General features: G+C 46.7%; 1 protein-coding gene across 2 annotated transcripts in view; it reads right to left on the reverse strand.

The window, feature by feature from the left end:
* The window catches only part of LOC129493279 (liver carboxylesterase 1-like), a 33,818-nt gene extending 23,329 nt beyond the window's left edge, over window positions 1-10,489 (reverse strand). Inside the window, exons 1-4 of one of the 2 annotated variants that reach the window (XM_055299267.2) lie at window positions 10,438-10,489; window positions 6,294-6,498; window positions 5,393-5,537; window positions 3,192-3,325 (exon numbers count right to left, since the gene is read on the reverse strand). In XM_055299267.2, the coding sequence (XP_055155242.1) occupies window positions 3,192-3,325; window positions 5,393-5,537; window positions 6,294-6,498; window positions 10,438-10,489 (536 nt within the window). Of the gene's footprint in view, window positions 1-3,191; window positions 3,326-5,392; window positions 5,538-6,293; window positions 6,502-10,437 lie in introns of both variants that reach the window. The other variant, XM_055299266.2, reaches the window with a different exon arrangement.
* Between the last annotated feature and the right edge of the window lie 9,227 nt (window positions 10,490-19,716).

Consider the following 19,716-nt stretch of genomic DNA (forward strand, 5'->3'; position numbering starts at 1 on the left):
AATTTTTATTTTTTATACCTAGTGTATTTTGTGTATTGTATAAGGGAACTTAGCCTACCAAAGGTAACAAAGGTCCTATATTTTCTATAAAAATTTTCTAAATTTTCCTTTTGCATTTAGGTGTATGGTCCATTTTGAGTTAATCTTTGTCTATGAAGTGAGGTATGGATTGAGGCTTTTTAAAACCCTAATTATCTTTTGGTTACAGTTTTTTTTTTTCTGAACTGTGTTCAGAGAATGTCTTCTGTATAATTTCAATTTGTTAGAATTTGTTAAAACTTCATTTGTGGCCTATGATTATCAATTTTGATAAATGTTCTATGTACATATGAAAAGAATGTATGTTCCATAGCTACGGGTTACAATGCTGTTCAAATGTTCTGAATGTCTACTTTTTTTATTGCTTCATCAGTTATTGAGAGATTTGTGTTAAGATTTTCTCCCATGATTGTGGATATGCTTGACTGTTTTTTTTAGTTTAGTATGGTTTTGCTTTAAATATTTTGAAGGCTTTTTGGTTAATAATCTGTCATTTAGAATATTGTATCTTCTGGTGGATTAATTTTTTTTATCATTTGTAGTGTCTTTTATCTCTAAGTAAATGTTTTTACCTACATTATCTAAAAAAAAAAAAAGGAAAATATGGCACATATACACCATGGAATACTATGCACCCATAAAAAAGGATGAGTTCATGTCCTTTGTGGGAATATGGATGAAGCTGGAAACCATCATTTTCAGCAAACTATCGCAAGGACAGAAAACCAAACACCGCATATTCTCACTCATAGGTGGGAACTGAACAATGAGAACACTTGGACACAGGGTGGGGAACATCACACACCAGGGCCTGTCATGGGGTGGGGAAGAGAGGAGCGATAGCATTAGGAGATATACCTAATGTAAATGACGAGAACAGCTGCAGCACACCAATATGGCACATGTATACATATGTAACAAAGCTGCACGTTGTGCACATATACCCTAGAACTTAAAGTATAATAAAAAAAAGAAAAAATCCAAAAAAAAAAAAGGAATAAGGCTGGGCTTCAGCATCTCTGAGACCCTTCTTTGCCTTGCTACAGTTGTGATGTATGGTTCTATATTCATTCAACTGGCAACTATTTACTGAGCATCTACTGTATGCCTGACACTGTCCTATGAGCTACAGCACATCAGAGAACAAAAGGCAAAACCTGTGATGACACTGAGCTCCCACTACAGATCACAAGCAGATAAGCAGATATATAAAGAGAATATAATGATGTCAGGTAGTGAAAGTGCATTGAGGAAAATAAAATGGAGTACGGAAGAAACAGGGGTGGGACAGAGGGTGCTATTTCAGATCACAACCAGGGAAGGCCTTTTGGAGGCAGCGGCATTTGAAGTCTTGGAGGTAAAGACCTTCATGAAACAAGCACAACGAGCATATGAGCCTTGCAAATACCCAAAGAAAGGAATTCCGGGCAGAAGAAAAAGCAAGTGCAAAGGCCCTAGGGCCCAGTGAAAGAAAGTGTGAGTCAGGAGGTGCAGCTAGAGAGAGCCCTGGGGCCCTGGTAAGAACTTTGGCTGTCATGGTAAGGAACATGGGAAGCCCCTGCAGGGTTTTATGCAGAGGCATCGCATGATTCAGTGCACATGTTAAGTGATCGCTCTCGGTACTGTGCAACTCAGCCTCAGTATAAAAGTGGCAGAGATCTGAAAGTAAGCCTTAAGATCATAATCAAGGTGAGAGACAGAGAGCTTTGGCTGGGGTAGGAGCCAGGGAGAAGGTGCGAAGTAGTGGATTCTGAAGGTGGAGCCAAGAGGGTTGTGAGAAAAGAGAGTCCAGGCTGCCCATGAGGCCTTCTCCTGAGCCCCCGGGAGGATGCGGTAGCAGCAGCTGAGTGGAGGCGCAGTGGGAGGAGAAGGGAGTCTCTGCTGGGAAGGGGCAGTGGGAGTCAAGGATTCAGCTTGTCCCTGGGAAGAGTGGGGTGACCTTTCGACAGCCAGGGGCAGGGAGGAGGCAGAGAGTGACGCCTGTGGGCTTCAAAGGTGAGGTGGGCTGGAAACAGGGGCTCTGGGCTGCTCCCTGGGATCACTGGGAATTACTAGGGAGGGAGAGGGAGACAAGAGAGGCCTGTGGACAGGGAGGAGGGGGGACCAGGAAAGGGGCTGGGAAGGAAGCATGTCACAGAAGCTGAGCGGCCATCTGCTGCTGCTGGGAGGTCCTGAGAGGTTCAGTGGAGAGCAGAGGGAGGTCATTGATGACCGTGATGAGACCAGCCGAGTGGCGTATTCAGGAAGAAACCTGACTGGCATGGGTGGAGGAGACACACGGAGGAGAGGAAGTGGAGAGAGATCACGAAGCAGCTTTATTGTAATGGGGAGCAGAGTCACAGGCTGTGGCTGAAAGGGATGAAGGTGATACAGCCAAGACTGGCCTGGGATGCCTTGTTGATGGATAGACCACAACCCATCCTCCATCTCCCTAGGCCTTCTCATCAGTGAGTGGAATGCCTCCCACAGCCCTCGCATCACTCACTCGGGATTGGGGTGCTGGGATGGCCACACTAAGAAAAGATTCATAGTAATTGCACCTTGAAGGAGATCTGACTCCTGTCCCCATGGAGATCTGATGAGGAGGACTCCATCCTTGCTTCCTGCACTTGCCAGATTTCAAGCAGAAAATGGGGTGAGTGGGCCCCAACACTCCTCCAGGAAGGGGTCAGATGCTCCCACACCCCACCTTCTGCAGACCCCATTCCTTCATCCACAACATGCCCTGAGCTCCCTCTGTGACTCTGCCCCTTCCCTCCTTTCCATGAGAAGTCAGATGTGTCAACCTTCAACAGCTGGGCTGCCTGCTAGCTGCCATGACAGAGAAATGCAATGTGTGGGAGCAGCACAGATGAAAAGGAGATGAGTCTTTCAGTGGAGGTAACTGGGGGCTGGGTCTTGCAGGATGAAGAGGAGTACTTTAGGCAGAGTAAGCATTCCAAGCAGAGGGAACAGCACATGCAAAAGCTCAGAGGCAGGTGGACGAGTGTGGCTGGAGAGTGAGAGGGTAGGTAGTGTCCAATTATGAAGGTGCTTGTATGCTACAGTGAGGAACCTAGTTAAGGTCTCCTGAGGGCTGACATGACCAGAGCTGATCCTAGCAGCCTCATGTTGGGGGCCAAAAGTGCAGTGAGGAGAGTCCAATTTCTTACCTGAAGAATCCCCAGATGCCCAGGCGGTGCTGAATGGTCACCACCACCACGTTTTCATGGGCAGCGAGGACCCGCCCATCATAGGTTGATGCCGCGCCCACCATCAGCCCCCCTCCGTGGATCCACACCATCACCTGGGCAGGGGGAAAGCAACATACCAGTTACAGGACACACAGCCAGGGAACACTCAGAGGGCATCTTGTTTGGTGACCTACCTGTTGGTCACAACTGAAGGAGGATGTTACCCGAAGTTCACCAGAGCCCAGCAAGGTTGCAAAAGGCAGTCTCTCTCCTCCAAAATTCTCCCAACTGGGGCCCAAGCCACCACCCCACTGCACATACCCTGGCTGCCCCTTCCTTTCTACCCAGCCTCCAGTGCCTCCTCCCCGCAAGGCTCTTCACACTGAGAACATCATCATGGGCATAGCAAAGGCTAAGGATGTCCTCTTCTCCCCCTCACTCCCATCACCCTCAAGCCTGGACTGTTCATGCCCTCCATGTACCCCTGGGGCAGCCCTTGTATCTCAGCTTCATCTCAGTTAACTCTCATGGTGAAGTAAACTTATCTGTGCATGAATGATTGTCTCGAGAAGCACACATGCCTGTGATGGTGTCTCTTCCTCAAATGCCTCCTCTATGCCTCTGCATCCCCAAATCCTATCCGTCCTGCAGAGCCCAGCCTAAAACCCATCCTCTTCAGGATGCCTTCAATCAATGGACTAACACTGTCTGAGAATATACTACGTGCCAGGGACTCTGCCAATACCCGAGGATAAGAGTAGGTACAATTCCTCATGCATGGTTCTTGCATTTTAAAAGTCCACATGGTGGGGAAGAAGTGAGAGTGGCTAAAATAATAATATTGTAATAATATTATTCATGAAATATAAAAGAACTCATAAACTATGTATGAAGTGCTTTTCTAAGCATTTGTAGTTCTAGAACCTGTGGTCATTTCTGGAGGTTCTCTGCCTCCAGGTTCCCAGAGCTCTTGTTTCTCTCACACCTCTAATCCCTGCCTGCCTCCTGGGGAGGGACTGAGTGTGCATTCATCTTTGTGTGAAGGCTGAGCCCTAGGGCTGGCCTACAATAACATGCTGAAAGGAGGGTATGTCTCTACAGCCCAGAAGGCAAGTTCCTTGAAGGCAGGCGCTGTGTGGAGTGGGTTCACGTTCCTCCTTTCCCTGAAGCCACAAGTTTAACTGTGTATATGGGGCACTGAGTACCCAATAGAAGAATGAACGAATGAATGAATGAATGAGTGAGTGAGTAAACGTTTCTCTCACTTCCTATGTCTTACAAAGCACATGTAGGGCCAACTTCTAGTCCCATGTTCGCAGACCTGCTCCCCTACTCCTGGGCACCATGCCATAGTGCTCCTGGGAGACTGGCTGGATGTGACACCCCTTCCTCTTCCACCCTGCTGTGGCCTTGTTTGCCAGGAGACCCTCCCCACCCTGCAGCTGGCAGCAGCCCCATCTCCTGCATTTTGTTTATTTGGGAAATGCTGACACATTGGGTCATCAGACTTTGCCAACACAATTAGGGAAGGAAATTAGATACAAAAAAATCCCAGCTATTTGGCCAAAGGCAAAAGGAAGAGCTTCTGGGATTGTCCCAGGCTCCACTCCCAACTCCCGTACCCGGACAATGAAAGTTACCCCAGATGAATGTTCGTGTGCTGGAGAAAGGCCACATACGAGCTCAATGCCCTACTCTGTGTCAAAAGCACTGGTTTGAAGATCAGAAGACTTCAGCCAAAACTATCCTACTGGGTGACCTCTCCTTCCCTGTCTGGGCCTCAGTTTCTCTATCTGAAAAGGAAGAGTTGGGGTGTTGGCTTTTCTCTAAGTTCCTTCCACCACTAACATTATTGACAATCATGTCTTAACCACTCTGGGTATCAGATTTTTAACCTAGTAACTAAAAGTAATCATTCTCATCCTTCTATTAGCATGAGGGAACTTGGAATAATTAAGATGTTCGTTAAAGATGCACAGCAAACTCCCCCAGAGTCCCTATGTCACAAGGGGAAACTGAGGCGTGGAAAACCAGTGTTTCCTGTGGAGGCCCTGGGGTCCTGAAACAATCCTGGCCTGTCCAGCTCCCTCCCCAAGCTGCCTTCACCCCCTTCCGGTCTGCCCCAGAAGATCCGGGGTACTGGCACTGGCACGCCTTGACCAGGGGATCCCATGGCTTACCGGCAGCCTGTTTTTCTTGGTCAAGTCAGCAGGAGTGTAAATATTGAGGTAAAGGCAGTCTTCGGAAACCTTGAGAGGAATGTTCTCCTTTCTGTTAGTCAATAGCTCTGAGAGAAACTGCCCTGCCTTGGGATCTTGGGTGCACCTGGGGAGGGGGAAAGAAGAATCCCTGAAGTTCAGCCAGATCTAAGCCAGGTGTCTTCTAGGGCAGCGCCTTGGACTGGGAGGTTCAAGCCTGAAAATGGACTTGATATTTACAGACTTACGACATTGTAGTGGGTAGGAGGCTATCAGGGGCTTCAGGTGGGGGCGCTGGGACTCACTAAGGTCTCCTAAGACCAAGGAAAGTGAGAAGGGCTTCACACCTCTTTCCTTCCTGGAGCCTTCGGGACTCCCAGCATCAAAGAGGAGAGGCAACCAATACACTGATCCTCGCTGGGAGGTGACATTCCTCGCAATATCTTGGTGGTAAAATCTTTGTGGGACGACATCAAGAGAACTGTGGTCTAGTTTTGTCTCTCCCATGCATTTACGGGGTGACCTTGGGTGAATTCCTTTCACATTCTGGGTCCCAATCTGCCAGGCCTAAGTGAGAGGAGTGATTTCTACATGAGTCTTGAAGCCCTGACATGCCAAGATTATCTACCATCTGCCTTTCCCAGGCAAGTGCTGTTGGTTGAACCCAGAACATTCCTGGCAAGCAGTAGGTGCTCAATAAACATGTGTTAAATAATGGACTCCAGAATGCTGTGAGAGTTCTGGAATGTTCTTAAGGATCTACAATGATCTTAAGGATTCCAGAGCAAAGGATCTGCCCATTGGGGGACTGCCTTGACTCCTTTCTGCATCACTTTGAGGCGAACATCCCCACGGACACATGCCACAGCCACCCCTGGCTTACATAGGAGGGTACGAGGTGGCATTCTTCACGAAGCTCCACGGCTCTGCAGGCTGCGGTGGAGTAAACCTCAAGGGTCCAAGAGGGGGCTTGGCAAAAGGGATTCCCAGGAAAACGGCCACAGGCTGTGCAAATCCTTCTAAGCTGACGAACTTCCCCAACACTTTGCCATGCACGGTGTCCACCACAGGTGGCGAGGACGGATGCCCTGCTGGACATGGAGAAGAAATCAGGATGCATCAGAGGCAAAAGGCTGGACCCGGATTTCAGGTGGGGTTTCCCACTTTCTAGGTGTGTGACCTTGAATAAGTTACCTAGACCCTCTAGGCCTCAGTTTCTCTTGATATACAATAGGGATGAGGGATCAATATCCTTCCTAACTCATCCAGCTGGTTTAAGGAGCAAATTAGAATTGAAGGCATAAAAACATCCAGTGAAAAATAAATGCAAGGACAGCCACTAGGAAAGAACAATACATTTAGCTTCCCCCTTAGAAGCCTCTGGAAACATTTATCCATTAGAATCCTGGCACTGAGCCGCATGCTGGATGAGAAGGTGAACAAGAGGTGCACCGTAATTTCAGAAGTACTGACCCTTGTAGGGAAGGGTCACATATACACCTGGGCCTATAGCTGGGAAAGAAGTGGCTGTGTCCTGGGAGAGGTACCCATAAGGCAGTCCAGGAATTAGAAGAGAGGGCAAGGCCTTCTGATTGCTGGCATCATGGAGGAGCTGGGACTTGTGGTAGGGAAGGATTGAATAAGGGGAGATGAGAAGCAGGGAGTGGTACACAGCAGAGAGAAGGGAATGTGCTGAGGCTCAGAGCAGCAGAATGCAGAGCCTGCCTGGGGAAGGGGGCATGGCCCACGTGCACCAGGTGGAGTCTGAGCGGAGTGGAAGATATTCCTGGAATGAGATGGCGCATGTCAGGGAAAGCCTAAAATGCCAGGCTAGGCGCTCTAGTTTTCTTTAGTGGACAAACAAGCAGCAGGAACCGTTCCAGATTAGGGAAATGATCAGGTTGAGGTACAATCTTCTGGTGGCCCTGGGCAGGTCTGCTCCCTTCCTGCAGCACAGACAACGCTTCCTCATTGAGCTGAAATTCATTTCCTGCATCCTCTGCATCAGTCTTGGTAGTACCTGCCATGGGACCGCACTGGCCTGATCTGATCTGCGGCCTGTGGCCTTTCAGACACTTGATCATCCCGCCCACCCCTGAGGTCCTGTCTGGCTCCAGTGACCTCAGTTTGTCTGAGCTTCCCTCCTGGGAAATGATTTCCAGCCTCTTGTCCTCCCAGCTGCTCTGCTTTGGATACAAAGTGGGGCCACAGCAGAACAGAACAATTCAGATTTGATCTTACAGGGTAATATCCAATCACAGTGGAAACTCTGTATGCAAAGCCCAGTTACACAACAGCATCCATGTCTCATTGACAGTCAACCCCATATTGAGAATATTTGTTTTTTTCTGTTGTTGCTAATTACAAATAACATTGAGATGAGTTTCCTTGGAAGCATGTTTATCAGCATAGCAATGGGTGGTGGCATTACAGGTGGCCTGTTTTCTTGGTGATTTCCATGCTTTCTGCACTGCATGGGATTTCTAGTCTTCACCTGGAATCCTTCCCACCCCCACGTTAATTATTTTAAAATTTTAAATAAAAAAGAAAATATTTATGAAGAAATATGATGATGTCTAAAAGGTATTTTGTAAGACTTGGAGACTGGGCACAGGGGCTCACATCTGTAATCCCAGCACTTTGGGAGGCTGAGGTGGGCAGATCACTTGAGGTCAGGAGTTCGAAACCAGCCTGGCCAACATGAAGAAACCCCGTCTCTACTAAAAATACAAAAATTAGCCGGGCGTGATGGTGTGTGCCTGTAATCTTGGCTACTTGGGAGGCTGAGGCAAGAGAATCGCTTCAGCCCAGGAGGCGGGGGTTGGAGTGAGCCGACTGCACCACTGCAATCCAGTCTGGGTGACAGAGTGAGACTCCATCTCAAAAAAAAAAAAGAAAGATGAACTTGGTCCCTGACCAGTTTTGGGGACATGGAAGATAAAGAAGACCAAAGAGCTGGCTTGTGATGCTGGGTCCCTGTTTACGTACGCTCAGTGGAGATGTCAGTGGGATATCCTGACAAGATGGTGCCATAGGACGAGCGCACTTCGAGACTGGAAGGAAGCCTGGTGGGGGAGCAGGGCAGAATCTTCTCCTAGATGGTGAGGGTACATACCATGGATGTGTATGGCTTCATCGAAGATGCCAGTGTGAGAGGGAAGGGAAAAAAACAAAGATCAAACACAGAGACCACTACAGCCAAGACCAATAGATCCATCAGAATGGGAAGGAGAGAACGTCCAAGCATCCTGGAAGCCCAGGGAGAAGAGGACAAGATGTGAGCTAAGATTGCTGAGGACTTCAGGGAGGTGGAGGAGGGTCAAGACAGAGAAGAAACCACTGGGCTGGTCCTTTTCAGCTCAGGGATTCCCTTCAACAGGATGAGGTGGATGGCAGCCAGATTGCCAAGGGTGAAAAACTGAGTGAATGGGGGGAAGCAGAAACAAGAATGGGAACAAGAGCGGTTGCCACTGATGTTATATGAAGCATGAACATGGTGGGCACCTACTATGTGCCAGGCATGCATTCCATTTTGTTTAAATTAATCTTCAAATAAGCCTTTCTGGGTAGGCATCAACATGCCCAATTTACAGAAGAGGAAACTGAGGAAGTGGAGGCAGCCTGTATGGTCTTCCTAAGGAAGGAAATGGATGGCATTGCCAGGAGTAACCAGAGGTAAAGGAACATTCAGTTACAAATAGGCTTCCTGTCTTCCTCTGTCCTTCCCCACAGTTCCAGAGCTCACACAGCGTCAGGCCGCCAGAAGGAAGACAGGAGGCAGATGGGGCTGGGCTGTCAGGATTCAGGACCCAGAGACAGACCCAGGCATGATTTTCGGGTTGACTTTGGGCAAGGACATTTCCCTGTGTGAGTCTCAGTTTCTCTGTCTATAAAATGGCACAGGGGTATTTCAAGGCCCCTCGCTGTGCCCCTCTATGTACCATGTGTTTTGTTTCCTGTATTCTGATGCTCTGGCATCTGAGGCCTTGTTGACGTTGGAGAAACTGTCCCTCCCCGGGTCCAGCCAACCCGGAGCCCACACCCCAACCGCCTCTTTGATCGGGTTGCCATGCCCTGGCCACTACCCACCTGCCCTAATTATGCCAGGTCTAGGTACCAGACAACTGGGAAACCCCCTGTGCCCCAGAGCCCCCTGAAGTATCCCAACTAGCCATTCCTCAGCCTGCCTGCCCTGCCTTTCCTCTTCTATCCTTGGAAGCCACAGTTAAAGCCCCTTGGCCTCAGATCCGCCCTGTCCCCTCCCCATGGTCTGCTGCTTCCCCTTGTGCCCCGTGCACTGGTGTCCCCCTCCTATTGAGAACCTGTGTAAGAAACTGTCTTTTTAATGGCAGGAGGTCTTGATATAGTGGCCTGACCACAGCTCAAATTTTCTATTCATACACTACGTTTTTAAACAACGCCTTTATTTATCCACTCCTTTTTCGTGCTTTCCCCATACCAGGCGCTGCCAAGAGTGCTTTAGAAACAACTGCCCATTTCCTCCTCACCAAAGCCCAGTGAGCTAAGTAGCACTGCCACCTCTATTTCAGAGAGGGGGTAACCCAAGCATGGAAAAGCTCAGTCCCTTGCCTAAGGACACACAGCCAGGAAGCGCCCAGCGGGAACTCAAACCCAGGCACCTGGCTCCAGAGTCTCAATGCTCTTAATATCCTGCCAAGCCGCTCTCCGTGGTCCAGCCATGACTGGACTAATTAGGGGACGGTAAACTGAGCTGCCTGAATTACTCGTGTGTGCTGCATGAGATGGGCCGGCTGCCGGCCTGCATGGGGGAGAGCAGGGCAGGGCGATCTCAGGATGTTCACCCTCCCTGAGTCTCCGCGCGGGCCAGGCTGGCCGGGCTCAGCTGCTCCAAGTCCAAGTCCTAGTACCGAGGGCGCGCACCGCGCGGAGCCGGACCTGTTGTGTCTTGGCCTTTCTAGGCATCATAGGTTGATGCTGCACCCACCTCGGCCCAGAACAAGGATTTCAAAAAGTGTCCGGCATATTTTTATTTCAGAAGGACTCACCCCAAGCCGTGGAAGCGGCGAGAGTGCTCAGGACAAGAGCACGGAGCCGCATCCTGGAAGGACCACAGCTCTCAGGGCCTGCAAAGTCTTCTTGCCGCTCAGAGCAACTGCGCTGTCCAGCCAGGAGCTCAGCCCCCCACCGAGCTACCGCCCTGCGCTGCCAATTGCCTAATGCTCTAATCGTGAAATTTCAGAAAAGCCCTCCCTTTCTCCAGATCTCCCTGGGCGACGCCCACCCACAGTCCCAACTCGCCAGTTCTCAGCCTGCCTGACCTGCCTTTCCTCTTCTATCCTTGGACACCTCAGTAAAAGTCCCTTGGCCTGTTTCATCAAAGCAGTCTGGTCTATACTCTCAAATTACAGAGAGCTAATAAACTCGCCCAATTACTTTTTGCATAAGGGTTTCTCCCTTGCAGGACTCTAACCTCAGTGCACTGGGAAGGCCCCCAAAGGCCTGCACCAGCAGTTAGATGCTTTTAGGCAAAGAGAGACTTTGGTCTGAGATCCCCAGAAAAAGTTTAAAAATTTTAGAGCCACTTACAGCCCCACAGCTCAGCTAGGTAACTTCACACACATCTCAGCTCCCAGGGCTTGTGTTTCATAGCATTTCAGGTTCTCAAGTTTGGAAGTGAACTTAAATTTTATCCAGTCCCCTTTCTGCTGCCTGAATTAGCTTCACAATATCCTGTCAACTAGCCCAGCCTTCTGTCACACACCACCTATCTCAGGTAAATCACTACCTTTCAAAGCAGGAATTTTTGGACAGAATGTAAAAATGATTCCATCTCTCAATAGCTCCTGGTTTTAATTATCCATCCATTCATGTGCCCATCCATTCTGTGAACATTTATCAAAATGCCTGGCACCTGGCCATGTATAATGGATACAAAGGCCAATTGGAGACATGGTTCAGCTTCTCAAGGGGCTCACCATTGTAGACAAGACAGATGGGGTGGAGGAGCAGTAGGGGTGATGTCAAGGCAATGTGAAATCACCAAATAGGGGGGATACAGAGTGTTCTGGGCACACCTGGAAAGTTGTCATTTACAAGCTGCTGGGGACACAAGTCACTCAAAGCCTCTTTCATGGCATCATTAAATGTCCAACAATAGAGAATTCACTAAACACAGTCTGGTACAGCTGGCTAAGGAAATACGATGTATTCACTCAAAATAGTGATGTGCACAGCTATTTATTAACAATGAACACAGGATGTGTTGTGAAAGGTTATAAACTGTTGTGTGGTGTAGGCAGCTCCTCAAAAGTTCAACAAAGAGTTTCCATATGACCCAGCAATTCCCATGGACATAACTAGTATACCTCAATGGCTCAAACAACTGATGATCGGGCCATGTACATTCATCAGTCAATCACCCTGTAACTGCTGAGGAAGAATTATTAGTGAGAGTAGGGTAAACTATGGTAGCAAATAAGCCCAGAATTTCAAAAGCTTATTTTTCGCTTAGGTAAAGGACTAGAGCGTTTTTCAGGTCAACAAGGTGGCTGTCCTCCATATGGTCATTCAGAGATGGAAATTAGGGTATCGGCAAACTTTCTCTGTAAAGGGCGAGATAGTAAGTACTTTGGGCTTTGCAGGCCATGGGCTGTCTGTGGCAACTGCTGTGGTAGTAAGGCGGCCCATAAACAATACCTATGCAGATGGGCATGGCTGTGCTTCAATAGAACTTTATTTTTAAAAAGACGGTAGGCCAGATTTGGCCCTCAGGCTGTAGTTTACTCAGTCTTGATCTAGGCTATGATGGCTTTGCCTTCCTTCACTCATGGTTTCTAAAGTTGCCATAGGTCAATTCACTGTCACCTGGAAGAGGCAGGAGCAGAAGTGTGACCATGGAGCATTTGTATGGGCCAGGCCTGGCTGTGGCACTCTTCACTCCCACTCAGAGGACATTGGTGAGAACTTAGTCACATGATCAATCTAATTGCAACCAAGGCTGGAAAATGTAATCTGGCTGTGTACCAAGGAAGGTGGGACAGATTTTAACAGACTGCCAACAATCTTTCTCACAGGTAATATCCATTAAACCATGGACTTGATAGTAAGGGTTTTTTTCCCTAATACACAGCAAAATAAATAAACAACCATTCTATAAGTGGTTTCTAGTTTGGGCGCCCTCGAAAATGATCTTGCATAACTCCGGGAATAAGTGCACCACGCTCTGATAAACACTAAGTTTTTGCATTTCTTTGATTCAAATCACAAAAGCCTGATTATAAACCCAGATCCTATTCATTAGGGCTACTCTATTAAGCCTTCCTTTAGCCTGTTAAGAATAAAATTGGGAAAAAGATGATTCAGAAAGTCATGTAAAAATTTAGATACAGAAAAGTGAAGATTGAATTATAATCTGGAAAGAACCCTGTGAACTCAAACTACAGATTACATTATAAGCATCCAGGTGAATAGAGTGGCCTCCATATAGATGCATGTTCTGTGTGTTTTCTTGCCCTGAGATCTATCAATATTCCTATATGTTAATGCCCAAAGCTGTGATGACTCTTGATGGTACCGGGTATTGAGAGATGGGCAAAATTTGGAGAGGCAGAGAAGAAATTAGCATTGGAACAAGGCAGATTCAGGGGCTTCTTGGGGAGGCCAGTTGGACTAGAAGGGTGAATGGAGGACAGAGAGCTTCAATGCCAAGCCAAGGAGAACAGACTTCATCCTGGGGCAATGAGGAGATGCTGAAAGGCTTTAATCCCGGGAATTGCACGATGAAGAGCATTTCTGAAAGTATAGCCTGGCAGAAGCAGCCAAGCCATCTGGAGGGACCAGTGGTTACTCTCAGGGGGAACCTCTTACATACTCTTCAGGAGGGTAGAAGATAAACTCCTCCTTTTCAAAGTTGCCTAAGTCCTAGCTTGTGAAAGCTTGGCTTTGGGGCTTACACAGGACTCAGCAAGCATAAATGACATAAGCTTCTCCAAAAAGCTGGACTGCACAAAGTTCTGCCCAGATCCCAGGAGCTACTACTGATGCTGGCCCTGTGTTCTCACTTTAGAAGATCATGCAAGGGACAAAATATCTAGACTCCTTCCTGGGCTGGTTCACAGCTGGGGTGGGAAAGCTGTAGTCCCTCTGAAACTTCCCACGTAGCTGTCCTTCTATGGAGGCCAGGAGCACATCGGGGTGGGTACAGTCCACAGTCCCCTCCATCCCACCAATCAGGCTCCAAGGGGTCTTCACATCGACAAAATACCATTTTCCCAGATCAATAGCACACACACCAAGACACGCAAATTCAAACCAGATATCCAAATGTCATTTACTGAATTTGCAAGGAGTTTTACCATTACTCTTTTGGTGGTAATGCCTAGTGGCAACACTATAGAAAACCAGGAACTTTCACCACTGATGTGAGAGATCAATTAGTTCAAGCTTTCTTGGGGGCAATTTGGCAAAATCTATCCTAACATTTCAAAAATGCACCCTTTTTGCCTCAGCTATTTTTTATTAACCATGTTCCTTATTTTCTCCATTCTGATACTTTGAGATGCAGGGCTTTGCTCCTAGAGGGACTGCGCCTTCCAGGGTTAGCCAATTGCTAGAGATATAAGCCACTTGTCTCTTAGTGTGCCTTTCATATACAAACTCACCGATCCAGAGCCCACATCCCCAACCACCTCCTTTGTGGGGCTCTCCCACTCTAGACTAATAGCCTCACACCCTAATCACCCCAGGGCTAGGTACCAGATGGAAGAGCCCTGATGCCGCAGAACCCCCTGAAATTGTTCAAATGAACCAATCCTAAACCTGCTCACCCTGCCTCACCACTTCCTTCCCATGGAAACCACAGGAACACCTCTTGCCACATCCCCGTCACCACCACCTTCTGATGGATTCCAGCGTTGTCTGTGCAGCGTCCTGCTCCCATGGCATGGAGTGCCCCCTTGTCTTGGGATCTGTGAGTAACAAGCTACGTATTCTCTTTCTTTCCTTCTTTCTTTCTTTCTTTCTTTCTTTCTTTCTTTCTTTCTTTCTTTCTTTCTTTTTTTCTTTCTTTCTTTCTTCTTTCTTTCTCTCTCTCTTTCTTTCTCTCTCTTTTCTTTCTTTTTCTTTCCCTTTCTTTCTCTTTCTTTCTTTCTTTCTTTCTTTCTTTCTTTCTTTCTTTCTTTCTTTCTTTCTTTCTTTCTTTCTTTCTTTCTTTCTTTCTTTCTTTCTTTGACAGAGTGACGCTCTGTTGCCCAGGCTGAAGTGCAATGCCATGATCTTGGCTCACTGCAACCTCCGTCTCCCAGGTTCAAGTGATTCTCCTTCCTCAGCCTCCTGAGTAGCTGGGATTATAGGCGCCCACCACCATACCCAGCTCATTTTTTTGTATTTTTAGTAGAGACAGGGTTTCTCCATGTTGGTCAGGCTGGTCTCGAACTCCTGACCTCAGGTAATCCATCCACCTTGGCCTCCCAAAGTGCTGGGATTACAGGCGTGAGCCACCATGCCCAGCCGCAATTGTTTTTTCAATGGCTGACATCTGATCTGTTGGCCCTGCCATACCTAAATAATGATAAAACCTTTATTTTAAAGCACTATTCTCTAGGAATAATTCTGAACGAGCCCAAAGATATACGTATCAACCTCAGGGAAGTTGACAACAGTACAAAATAGGAAATCATTTGAATTGCTAACAATAGTAGATAGTTAAATAATTTACTGAGTATTATACAATGAAATGCAATGTAGCTCTCAAAAAGCTAGAAAAAATTGTTTTTAAATGTTTGTGTAAAGGAAAAATGGTTCACCACTTCCTGCGAAAGAAGAGGGATCCAAAATTTTTTATTAACCTCCTCCAATTATCCTGAAAAAAACAAGGAAATAAAGTTTTTAAAGCTACAAAACCACATAGACAAATTGTGAAAGAAGAGATGACAGCATTTTGGACACTAGAAGGCAAACAGAATGATGAGAACTAGTTTTAGAACAGAAAAAGGAGACGTTAACTCATGGAGAGAAAGATACCACCATGCACCTATGCAATCGGAATAGAGACAGAAAAGACTCTCTGGGTTTAGGGGTATTGGATACCTGTAAAAGTTGGGGTATAGGTATCCCCCCACTTATGCCCATGGGGAGTGCACCTCTCCCCTCTGAGCTCCACCCCAAGGCCAAAGTTTCCTGCAAGATCTCTGCCTCTGCCAGTCCTAGAACTGGGCTGACCCCAGGAACTCTGACCACCTAATTACAACAGAATATTGGAATGTCCTTGCCAGATGTCAACATAAGGTGATTTCTGTGCAGAGATCTGAGTGTCAAAAGGAAGAAGTTTCCCAAAGTTCAAGTAATGGCTGCAGTAATGATGACTCTTGATGAAGTCAATGCCTGGCCACCAAACAAGCTCTCATGATGGTGTGGGTTTCTGTTGAAAGACATTTTATATAATACATAAGTCTTACAAAGAATTAATTATAAGTAGGATTATTTTTAATAAAACTCCAGCTGGAAAGGCCTTCCCATTTTTGTAACCCAGGGTAACATCACTGCAAATGTCCTTAGTTTTCAACCTTACAACAGTGCTGTCCACCCTGCTTGTTAAAAGTTCCTTCATCATCTCATGAACTTCCCAATGTAGTTGCTTTTCCATCTTTCCACAGCTCCAGCACACACAGTAGGTGTTACTTTAGCACTTCCCATCATAGCCTCATGCATGAACTGGCCAATTTCCTCCTCCTTTTCCTGGATGTGCAGTTTTGTGGATTTTTCAACACCAAATGCACGGCCAGCAGCACTACCCAAGCTTGTCTCACACAGGTGCCTTCCCAGTAAGGCACAGCAGAGCCTGCTTAGCTCAGGAATGCCAGACAGCAGCACTACCCTTGGGGGCCACTCTAAACTGTGACATCACCATGAAAAAACACAAAAATGCAGAACACATGGCACTAAATAGACCGTGAAGAGGACACTTGTTAGCATGAGAGATGAAACAAGAAGACAAGGTTGCCTCGCCGGATCTCAGATGGAACGTGCCCATCATGCAAATCCAGCTTCCCCTGCTCTGTACCTGCCTGTGTGTGACCATGAAAGTGCCACCAGTATCGATTTGGGGGTTATAAGGACATTTTAGGAAGCAGGTGAATTTTTAAACGCAGAATCCATGATTAATGAGGAAGAGATTGTGCTATCTATCTGTATTTATTTATTTATTTTTTTTCTTGAACCGTTCATGGCTTTATTTTGTCAGCTTATCTCTTTTTTAAACAACATATTCAACATCTCTTTTTTCTCCCTAGCATTTTCACAGCATTTAAAAATGCTTAATTTATGCCATCCTTCGAAAGTGTTAATTGAATTTATGTTGTCCTCTATCAGTTTTTTTTTTCTTATTCTTCTTCTTCTTATTATTATTATACTTTAAGTTTTAGGGTACATGTGCACAATGTGCAGGTTTGTTACATATGTATCCATGTGCCATGTTGGTGTGCTGCACCCATTAACTTGTCATTTAGCATTAGGTATATCTCCTAATGCTGTCCCTCCCCCCTCCCCCCACCCCACAACAGTCCCCAGAGTGTGATGTTCCCCTTCCTGTGTCCATGTGTTCTCATTGTTCAATTCCCACCTATGAGTGAGAACATGTGGTGTTTGGTTTTTTGTCCTTGCGATAGTTTACTGAGAATGATGGTTTCCAGTTTCATCCATGTCCCTACAAAGGACATGAACTCATCATTTTTTATGGCTGCGTAGTATTCCATGGTGTATATGTGCCACATTTTCTTATTCCAGTCTATCGTTGTTGGACGTTTGGGTTGGTTCCAAGTCTTTGCTATTGTGAATAGTGCCACAATAAACATGTGTGTGCATGTGTCTTTATAGCAGCATGATTTATAGTCCTTTGGGTATATACCCAGTAATGGGATGGCTGGGTCAAATGGTATTTCTAGTTCTAGTTCTAGATCCCTGAGGAATCGCCACACTGACTTCCACAATGGTTGAACTAGTTTACAGTCCCACCAACAGTGTAAAAGTGTTCCAATTTCTCCACATCCTCTCCAGCACGTGTTGTTTCCTGACTTTTTAATGATAGCCATTCTAACTGGTGTGAGATGGTATCTCATTGTGGTTTTGATTTGCATTTCTCTGATGGCCAGTGATGATGAGCATTTTTTCATGTATTTTTTGGCTGCATAAATGTCTTCTTTTGAGAAGTGTCTGTTCATGTCCTTTGCCCACTTTTTGACGGGGTTGTTTGTTTTTTTCTTGTAAATTTGTTTGAGTTCATTGTAGATTCTGGATATTAGCCCTTTGTCAGATGAGTAGGTTGCGAAAATTTTCTCCCATTTTGTAGGTTGCCTGTTCACTCTGATGGTAGTTTCTTTTGCTGTGCAGAAGCTCTTTAGTTTAATTAGATCCCATTTGTCAATTTTGGCTTTTGTTGCCATACTTCTGAGGGTTCTGTTCTGATCCATTGATCTATGTCTCTGTTGTGGTACTAGTAACATGCTGTTTTGGTTACTGTAGCCTTGTAGTATAGTTTGAAGTCAGGTAGCATGATGTCTCCAGCTTTGTTCTTTTGGCTTAGGATTGACTTGGCGATGTGGGCTCTTTTTTGGTTCCATATGAACTTTAAAGTAGTTTTTTCCAGTTCCGTCTATCTATATTTAAACAAGAGCTGCTGTTGATCCATGGGTGGCTTTCAGGAGGTACTGAACCCTCATCACTCAAGGAGCCTAGACTAGGACATGATTCCCTATTACAGAGAAAATCATGAATAAAAGAATCAGTGATGAACTCGCAGTATATTGATCCATGTCCTAATTTTAGGTTTTACCTTTGATGAATAATTTTTATATGGTCACAGATTAGAGAGAGCCCGACTCATGTGTTGCCATCAGGGCAGCTTGTTCTGGGTACAGTTATATTTCATATTTAGTCACAGTGCTGTTAAAAACAGAGCATGGACTTTGAAACCAGATTAACTGGATCTGAAGCCTGGTTCTGCTACTTACTGGCTGGGAGTTTCACCTGTTTGGGCCTCATTTTTCTCATCTGAGAGGTGAGTTATTGCGAGGATTAAATGGCTGAATACATGCAAAATACTTAGCGCAGCACCTGGTGTCTGGAGGGGCTGAATAAATGTTAGGTATTACTTGTTAGCAGGGTTGCTGCACGTCCCTCTCATAGACCCCAGTCCTCTGTGCCATCTTCCCAGCTCCATGCCCCATGGGCTGTATTTCCCTCCTGGATATCAGATGGAACTCGACAATTCCTAGCCTTTGACACCCTATGGCTTCTGGGACCTTTGGTCTGCTCTACAAAAGCCAATGAATGACGAGCTAGTTCGGGCTGCCTGGGGGAGATATTCTGAAAAGCAGACCACACCCAGCTGGACAAGGTGTAGATCGTAATCCAATATGGCTGACAATGCAGAACAGGATTGGGGTGCAAGTCCAGCCTCTTTGAGAGGCTGTGCAGTTCAGGCAGGGCTGCCATGGGAGGCCAGCAAGAGGAGCAGCCCCTCTGGAAGGAAGATGCAGGGCAGGCTACGTGGAGGAGGCACTGCCCGCCTGCGGTGGGCTCTGGGCAGTGAATGGTATTGACAGGTGAGGAAAGGAGTGAGAATTTCTAAACAGTGGGAACAGCATTAGCAAAAGGACACAGGTGTCACTGTGCAGGGTCAATTCCAGAAACACCCAAATGTCCTGGGCTTGCAGCGATGCTGTGGGGCAGGGTTTAGAGGGAAGGACAGGTGCAGAGCCTACCTTCTGCACAGTCTGGCACATGGTGCACACGCAGATATGTTTGAAGGACTAACTCCATGGAGGGAAGGGGATTTCTCTCATAAGGAATGTCAGGCTTTTAAGAGGTGGGAGGGATGTGCTCTAACTTTGTTAAGGAAGGCTAGTCTGGCTGCACTATGAGACATGGAATTGGCGAGAGGATGTGAAGTAGAAGAGAATAAAAGTTGAGGAGAGAGACAGGATTGCCCCAGTTGGGTGGCGGCCAAGTGGGAAGACTGCCATCAGCAACAATGACAAGGGATTGTTGTCCACTCAGTTTCCAAGAGGCTGCCCTGTGTGGGTATGACCTTGCTTCTGTTAGAAAACTCAGGACATCCTCCACTCCTCCCGCTTTCTTACCCCTTGTATCCTGTTCATCAGTGAATCCTGTCAGCTATTCCTTCAAAAATATCCAGACTCCAACCACTCCTCCCATCCCCACTACTACAGCCCTAAGCATCCAGGAGCCCTTGCCTGAATTATGGCAATGCAGCGGCTGCCCAGCTAATCAACTGCATCCACTTTGCCCCTTTCCTACAGTCTATTTGA

The sequence above is a fragment of the Symphalangus syndactylus genome, chromosome 11 (genome assembly GCF_028878055.3).
Source record: "Symphalangus syndactylus isolate Jambi chromosome 11, NHGRI_mSymSyn1-v2.1_pri, whole genome shotgun sequence".
Taxonomy (NCBI): domain Eukaryota; kingdom Metazoa; phylum Chordata; class Mammalia; order Primates; family Hylobatidae; genus Symphalangus; species Symphalangus syndactylus.